The 8816-nt window shown below is 31.5% G+C and overlaps 1 protein-coding gene across 1 annotated transcript in view; it reads left to right on the plus strand.

The window, feature by feature from the left end:
* The window catches only part of LOC117112769, a 32638-nt gene extending 24476 nt beyond the window's left edge, over positions 1-8162 (plus strand). Inside the window, exons 9-16 of the mRNA XM_033255936.1 lie at positions 2005-2262; positions 2363-2677; positions 3393-3472; positions 3916-4135; positions 4546-4775; positions 4989-5055; positions 5919-6009; positions 7212-8162. Coding sequence (XP_033111827.1) covers positions 2005-2262; positions 2363-2677; positions 3393-3472; positions 3916-4135; positions 4546-4775; positions 4989-5055; positions 5919-6009; positions 7212-7551 — 1601 coding nt within the window. The 3' untranslated portion in view covers positions 7552-8162. The remainder of the gene's footprint in view (positions 1-2004; positions 2263-2362; positions 2678-3392; positions 3473-3915; positions 4136-4545; positions 4776-4988; positions 5056-5918; positions 6010-7211) is intronic.
* The last annotated feature ends 654 nt before the right edge of the window (positions 8163-8816 follow it).

An 8816-nucleotide genomic window follows, 5' to 3' on the forward strand; every position in this document is an offset into this window, starting at 1 on the left:
AATAATAATAATAATAATAATAATAATAATAATAATAATAATAATAATAACAATGATGATGATGACGAGAGTAATAATTGATATTAATATTAATAACAATAAAAAGTGAAGAAAATTGTGCTAAATGCAAAAAAAAAGTTGTGATTTAATTGTTGATCGTAATATAGTATATATAGTTAAAGCTTAGTAAGCTATAATTAGGCCTAAGTTGTCCTGGATATTTTAAAAGTAGATCCCTGATAAAAGATCATGAGAAATTTGTTGGCGTTTCATTTTGACTATAATGGTAATGTGATGATGATGAATTTTACTATATAAAAGTGTCATTTCCGGCCATTTCGAGAGGTACTATTTCCTAAAATGTTCTCACCTCAGCCCCAGCCATGATGGGGCTGAGGTGGTTGTGAAATCACGTTTTTGAAGTAGCCCTATGTAAAGTACATACTCAAAGACAATGTTTTTAAGCTTTTTTTCTATGTTTTTTTTCTATGGTATATCACACACACATTAATAAGAATAAGATCTCTATTGTTGTCAAAAATCCCTGATAAAATATCATGTTTGTTTAATAATACTACTACTAATAGTAATATAATAATAACAATGATGATAATGACGATAGTAACAATTGATAATAATATTAATAGCAATAAAAAGTGAAGAAAATTGTGCTAAATGCAAAAAAAAGTTGTGATTTGTTGATTATACTATAGTATATATAGTTAAAGCTTAGTAAGCTATAATTAGGCCTAAGTTGTCCTGGATATTAAGTAGATTCCTGATAAAAGATCATGATAAATTTGTTGGCGTTTCATTTTGACTATAATGGTAATGTGATGATGATGAATTTTATTATATAAAAGTGTCATTTCCGGCCATCTCGAGAGGTACTATTTCCTCAAATTTTCCCACCTCAGCTCCAGCCATGGTGGGGCTGAGGAGGTTGTGAAATCACGTTTTTGAAGTAGGCCTATGTAAAGTACATTCTCAAAGACAATGTTTTTAAGCTTTGTTTTCTATGGTGTATACACACACATTAATAAGATCTATATGGTTGTCAAAAATCCCTGATAAAAGATCATGAGAATTTCTTTTGGCGTTTCATTTTGCCTAATGGTGATGTGATGTTGATGAATTTTACTAAAAGTGTCATTTCTGGCCATCTAGAGGTACTATTTCCTCAAATTTTCTCACCTCAGCTCCAACCATTGTGGGGCTGGGGTGGGTGTCGACTTACAAAATGCCCTCCCCCTCCACCTTTCAAAACAGATCTGTCATGCCCTTCCCTAGGTATGACATTAAACTCCATCGAGTCGGCTCCTGATGTATGTCTTGGTGACTGCTGTTTGTTTTTAGGATGTGATCTGGTTTTTCATGTCCATTTTTCGTGATTATGACTATTCTGGATAAAAAATGTTTTGAGCAGAGGTGGATTCAAGGCACCCCCCCCCCTTCATTTTTTTAAGGAAAAAAAAGGAAAAATATATTCAAATTGAAGTGCAAGAGTGTAATTTCCGGCCATCTAGAGATGCCCTAATCATAAATTTTCTTACCTCAGCCCCTGGTTCCTCAGTCTGTGAAAGTCACTCCCTGGTTCACCTCTCTTTCGAATTCCTGAATCTGCCACTGTTGATTTATTATATAATTATTTTTTCGCTTATTTATAATGTGTCTATTGCAATTTTCACTTTTATCCTCTCAAACAGTCCTAAGAACGTTCAAAGTGCGCTACTTCACAGGGGGGTTCGCCCACTTGACCCCGCCGGGGGCATACGTAATTCGGCTCCCCACCCCCTTTCAAAATCCTGGCTACGTCCCTGCCTACTGTACCCTATGGAAGATTAATAGCTTGCTACTGAATACGCATCTCAGTTAAGATAAGTAGAAATTAAAACATTCAAATAATAGTAAATATTAAAAAATAAATAAGTCATTCTTACAAGAGGAAATACATTTTCATCATAATTTCTATATATCTTTTATTCCTCTTTCTTGCCATTGTAGGAATCTCTGCATCTTTCAACACAAAAGTTAATCCAGGTCAGATGTCCACATTCCAATGTGACATTCAAGGTGATGTGGATGGCATTACCATTCAGTTTCTTATTGGCAGTCAACCTGCTACAGAAACTGTACGCACAGAATCAAATGGAGTTACGAAAGTTACATTTACCGGTGAAGCAAATCCTGCTGTTACGTATGTCTGCAGACTTGCGAAGGAATCTTATACAGCATATGCAGATCACTCACTTAATATCTTTGGTAAGTTGTTTTGGTTTGTTTTTTTCTTCAAATCAGTGGTTTGTTATGATTTATTGAATTAATGAATTTAAATTTATTGTACGTTTTTTTTTTCAACTAGTATTGCCAACGTACACTGGACAGCCAAGCTCACTGACGGTTACTGGATCATCAGTGGAATTGAGATGGAGGAACTGGAGTACCAGTAGTGGAGATGGTGGTGATGGTCCCGTTATTGGATACGTTCTATATTACAGACGGTCTTCATCATCTGCGCTTTGGAGCCGCATGCCTCAAGACAACAGTCTTACAGCCACAGTGACTGGTTTACGGTGGGAAGAAGAATATGACTTTGCTATTGCAGCGGTCAGGGAAGGTGCTGGGGGTGAAGGTCCAAGGGGAAGTAATGAGCTAACTGTATCAACAGTTTGTGGAGGTAAACACATTTTGAATAATCTAATTTGACAAAATGCAAACCTATTTCTTTTAAGATGCTTTTTTTTCTTGGTAGCGCAATAAATGTATTACTGTAAGTAATGACAAATAGTTTATAAATTTGTCAATCAATTTATATGAGAGTAATGTAATTTTATTGTAAACATTTCTCATTATATTTTATGAAAGATACATAAATTTTTAATGGTGACTTACGCTGCTGATCATGCTGACATGATGATAGTTTTAATAATGAAGGTGATCTCTGATTTTTGTTGAAATGATAAGGATGATGATGAAGGTGATGGTGATAATGAAGGTGAAGGTAATGAATTATGGTCACGGTTTATGAAAATAATGATTTAGGGTGGTGATAATTTACTTGATGATTTAGTGATGATGATAATGTTCTGTGATAGTTGGTGATGATAATGATTTATGTTGGTTGATGGTGGTGGTGATGATGATTTTATTATGATGTTTTATGATAATGATTATGATTGATGAAGATAATTATTAATGGTAAGGATGATGATGATAATTTATTATAGGCTTAGTGATGATTAATGATGATGACGGTAATAATAATAATAGATGATCATAATCGATGATGTTCGGAAAGCTGAAGATGATGATAAGACTGACATGTTTTATACTATTAATGCAAATTAATAGTCTTTAATGTTATTATTAGAATGTGTGTTGTTTTATTTCAGAACCATCAGCACCGGTAGTTGAAGCAAATTCAAGTTACAAGTCTCCTAAAAGGATCAACATTGTTTTGCAACGACTAACAGTAAATGGTTCATTCCTTCTTTCTAGATTAATCATTCCTTCCTGTTGATCGTAAATTTGGAAAGAAAATATATTCTTTAATTCTAGTTTATGAACACAGTATGCTTCGTTACTCTCTTTGTTGTTGCAATACTAAGAGCATAGATGTATAAATGTATAAAAAAAAAGATTTTAAAAATAGTATAAACACAATGGCATGTTAATATTTTTAGTCTGATGACCTTATCAGCAGTAGCTGTCTGACACAAATTTGAGGCTACGATGGTATCCTTATTTCTTTATTTTTTTTTAAATATTGTTGTAGATTTTGATGAAAAAATTCTGATAAATGTCCTTTTTAGTCCTAACAATTACAAGATAAATAAATATATATATAAACTGTTTGTACTTAAAAAATTTAATCTTCTATAAAAAATACTTGGACATGCACATTTTTTTTTTTAGGTTACGGATTCCAAGTGTTCAACTGGTGTAGAGCGTTATACAATATCTTATAGACCTGTTAATACAGACGTGTCCATGATCACTGAGAAAACAACCGTTGACGATTTTTATACAATAATGGAACTTGAAACTTACACAGAATACATCATCTCTGTATCAGCAAGTAACAAAGATTTTGCTGGGATGGCAAGAGTGGTACAAGTGTTCTCACCTGAAGAGAGTTAGCGTTTTTTCTTACCTCTGTCCACACGTCTACCGTATTAATTGTTATGTAACAAATGACTGCAAATTTTCTAGGCCTATATAAATCTATCTCTGTGGTTTCAAAAAGCACAATAATTATTGCAATATGCGAATATACGTTTTATAATGACAAATGTTGTAGTATGGCATCATCATGCACATATATTGAAAATTACAAATTAATTGTGACAGCTCCGTGGTTGCTAAGTGCAAACGTTTGTTACAAAATGCGACATTACCTCCATGCTTTAACAAAATGTGACAATTCTTTACGAAGTGCCACAGGTATATCCATGGTTCCAGAAAATACAATGATTATTTTAATGTGAGAATATAGGTTTCATAATGAAATTCTATAACAATAATTTTCACTGTTTGATTTTCCAGTACCTCCAGTTCCAGGAGTCTCAGCAACACAGGATGGTTCATTCCTTACCGTTTCTGTGTACCCATCTGAGTCATTCAGCAGAAATCTTTATGGGAATATAATTGGTTTTGATGTGAGATACAGATCAAGAAATAGTGAAGAGTGGAAGAACCAAACGCTTACAGCAGACCAAGGGATCCACGGCTACAAAATATCAAGTGTGGTAGAAGATGCAAAGTATAAAGTTATTGTAAGTAATTCATCTTTACGGTATTTATAAACCTTAGCTAAAACGCTATTTTTATTTAGGCCTAGCCGAGTCAAAGCAATTTCAGGTGTATGACTTTCTGAATTACGCTTAAAAGTAACCTTGACAAATGGACGCAGAACGTTTTCTTTCTGTTGGTTGATAATTAGGGAATTAATATTATATAATAGAGAAACCATATCTTTATACCTACAGGCTAGAGTAGTCAATGGGGCTGGTGTGGGAAACTGGAGCCCATTTTTCACCGCTGAGCAGAGTACAGGTAGTTGTATAAAGTTTTGTTCTATTTCGGCTCTGGGAGTTAGAAGTGTGACAGATCATCCTATATTCCTGCATAATCTGTTTATCAAACTACACCACAATGTTGCTACAAACTGAGCATTTTAAAGAACCTCTAAATAAAACTCCCACAGATAATTATAGACTAATTGAAACAAACAATAATAAATTATGTTTTATATACTCAATGATAAACAATTTTTTAAGGGTTAGAGACTTCCGTTGGAAATATAATCTGAAGTGAGCCATTATTTCCTGACAAAATAAAGTGCCCGGGTACACTTTTTTGACATAAATTACATGATATAATTTTGTACTATTTATATAGTACCGATACATAATTTAATATTTTAAACTTTTTTAGCCTAGGACTTTTCTACGCCTGGTCTGATTCGTAGGCTCCTTACGCCAATGTCGTAAAGAAGGCTTTTAGCGTATGCAACGAAATACACTCTGCGTTGTCAATATTATGAAAATATTGAAATAAACTAATTTCTTTTAACTTTTTACTCGAGCCGCAAAATATACTGGTTTCTATAGCACCTAAGTGACCGCTGGGGATAAAAAAATGTATATACAGAAGTTTATAATGATGATGTCACATTGACTTAACAATTATTTTGTATTAATATTAACATTTTTATTATTATTATTATTATTATTATTATTATTATTATTATTATTATTATTGTTGTTGCTCATGTCATTGTTATTTCCATTATCATTATTCATATTTTTTTTAATCTTTAAAATGCAAAATACTATTTATTATTATTATTATTATTATTATTATTATTATTATTAGCATTATTATTAGCATTATTAATAACATATTATATTTTATAGGAGCATCAATTCCCATATTTATGATTGCATTAGTGGTTGTTCTTTCCATCATCATCTTCCTGAATTCCTTGGTGTTTTGCCTATGCTACAGGTATTGTTTTAATTATTGTAAAAATTAGGTATTTATTATTCAGAGGAAACGCTTATCTATAAATCTAGCCGTTTAACATGATTTTTCTCCATTTTCCTATACATTTTTTTATTTATCTATTTGTTCGATTTATTTTTGGTCGATTGTGGGTAATTGTTTGATTTTGTGGGCTTTTTCTGTATAATTTTAATATTTATTAATTTATTTATGTTTCCTTCTTTTCCAATGTTTAATGTACAAATGTTAGGACAGTAATGCTTCATGATAAGCTAATAAATGGAATAATGTACTTTTAATTTCAAATTTCATTTCATTTATTTATTAGACCAATACACATTTACAAGAGGTACCATACAACAAAAATTCTGGTCAGGGGCAGCTTAAGCAAAATTTTACTATAACTCATTGAGATTCAGCCATAAATAAATATAAACATAAAAAAACATTTAAATACAATACAATAAATAGCATAAATAGCCTATCATAATTCAAAAATTCAAACTTGCTCTTAATATGTAATAACTGATATACAATTTTATGTAACGGGAAAATTACCGAAATTATTTTAAAGATCACTTATTTATAAAGAAAAAAAACAACAAAAAATAAATAAAAAAAACAACAAAAAAAAACAGGTAGTTCATATAACTTAACGGTATATTAATAAGCAACAGTAAGTATTATGTTACAGTTAAACAATGTAGATACACTAATTAACAAATATATAAGGTCAGTAAAATGTAGAATTTAGAAATCCTGGTCAAAGAAAAAGTTATGAATGTCCATGAGAGAGTCGGGAAGAGATTTAAGTACTATAGAGTTCCTCACAATGTAGAAAGGTTACATTGTCTGTTTGTCTGGAGTTGTTGATATTTATAATATGGTTGCCAATTTTAATATTATGTGTATATGAACTTGCTTGAATATCTATTTCATTTAACATTCATTCCACTTATTTAATATTTTTTGGGTATTTTATTCGTTTGTTCTTTTGTATATTCACTCACATTCATTCGTTCATCCATTTATTTGTTCGTCCGTCCGTCATTCCGCCTGTCATTTCTTATTCATTCCTTTATTCATCTATGCATCGCCTACCGACCGACCGATGATCGACCGACAACCAACCAACCAACCAATTAATCTTTTAAAAAAAATAATTTGAAAGAAATACATCTAATACAACTGATAAACTATTCCAGATGCAACCACTCAAATGGGAACAATACACATAAATGTGAAGTCCAGGATGATAATCTGGCAACAAAAACCCGAGTAGTTGAAGAAGCAACTGAACAACCGAATAACTATACCACCATCGCCATACAGCATGAGGATCAATATGAGGTCATCCGAACAAAGACTCAAGACACGTATGATTGTACAATTCAACAGACCAGTGGACATGCGGTAACTCATGCAGAAGAAAAAATTGGAGTTACCAAAAACAAAAAGGAGCCTTATGAAATCCCTTTGAAAAGTATGGGACAGAAATCTGACGAAGTTATTAATGATATTCCTCAATATACCAACATAAAATAGTCACTATCTGTCATGTCCGATACGTGTTTAAAAGAAGGGCCTACCTGAATGTCTACCTTTTGCAGTGTATTTTAAAATGTATACTAATGGACAACACCGAGAAGTAGATCATGTCATGGGTTCCTCTCTTCCTAGATTTGGTAAGTCCTAGGACAACAATATATAACTGGTTTGTATAAACATTTTAGTAATAAAAATATTTAAAATGATAATAATTAGAATGAAGTAGATGCTTCAAAATATAGTTTCATCGTTATGTTAACTGAAGTTATATAATTATTTTATCGTTAAGATCTGCCTATTTATAGTTATTTTGGTTCTTTTGATTTCAAAATTTGAAACGTAAAGTTAAATGATGTATCTTGTAAAGAAATTATAATACATACTCCAAGTATTGAAATGCACGCCATCGTGGTGCCTTTAAATATTTTGACATTAATAATGTTAAAAGCATTTGATTGTTTTGTATTTGTCGTTTTCCTTATCTTGACTGTTTTTTGTTTCCATTCTGTAAGTTACGGGCTCCCAGCTGTTGGATGCAAATATAAAAATAAAATAAAATAACAATAAATGTCATTATTATTATTTTTATTATTAATATTATTATTACCATAATAATAGTAATTTAATTATGGCGCCATTATGATCTATAAAATCATATTTACAACTTATGTGCTTCCAGAATATGTAATAAAAATTGGGGGTCACCTTAGATGTGTATAAGAGACAGCTCTCTCTCTGCAAGCTGACTTGACATCACCCAAAATTTATAAAAATTAATAAAAAATAAAGTTATATTGAACTTTAAGATTAAAGTGCCGTTTCTGGCCGTCTAGTAATAATATATTCATGTATTTTCTTACTTCAGCCCCACCCATGGTGAGGCTGTTATATACCCTCCCATCCCCCATCTGTGACCGTCTTTCCTATACCCCGGTTCCTCTACAGACAAATATTTGTCGCCCATATAAATTACCGTAACCTAGCTGCTTTGTTTAACTAGCACACTGAAGATGTTTACTTTTTGCTGAATGAGCCATGCACAATTTAATTTTCATTAAAGCACTTTCATTATGATTGAAATCATGTTTAATGGGCTCAATATTATTATTTTTTGGTGGTAAATAAAAGAATATTCAGTACAAAAAGTTTTTCTTCATTTCATTATTACGATCAGAATGAATAATGTTTTTGAAATTAATTATTTGGTCTAATCTAACATACACATCACGAAAATTTCATAATATTGAAAAATAATACTGTAA

The sequence above is a fragment of the Anneissia japonica genome, unplaced genomic scaffold, assembly GCF_011630105.1.
Source record: "Anneissia japonica isolate Jap-2015-1 unplaced genomic scaffold, ASM1163010v1 scaffold5086_len78671_cov98, whole genome shotgun sequence".
Classification (NCBI taxonomy): Eukaryota; Metazoa; Echinodermata; class Crinoidea; order Comatulida; family Comatulidae; genus Anneissia; species Anneissia japonica.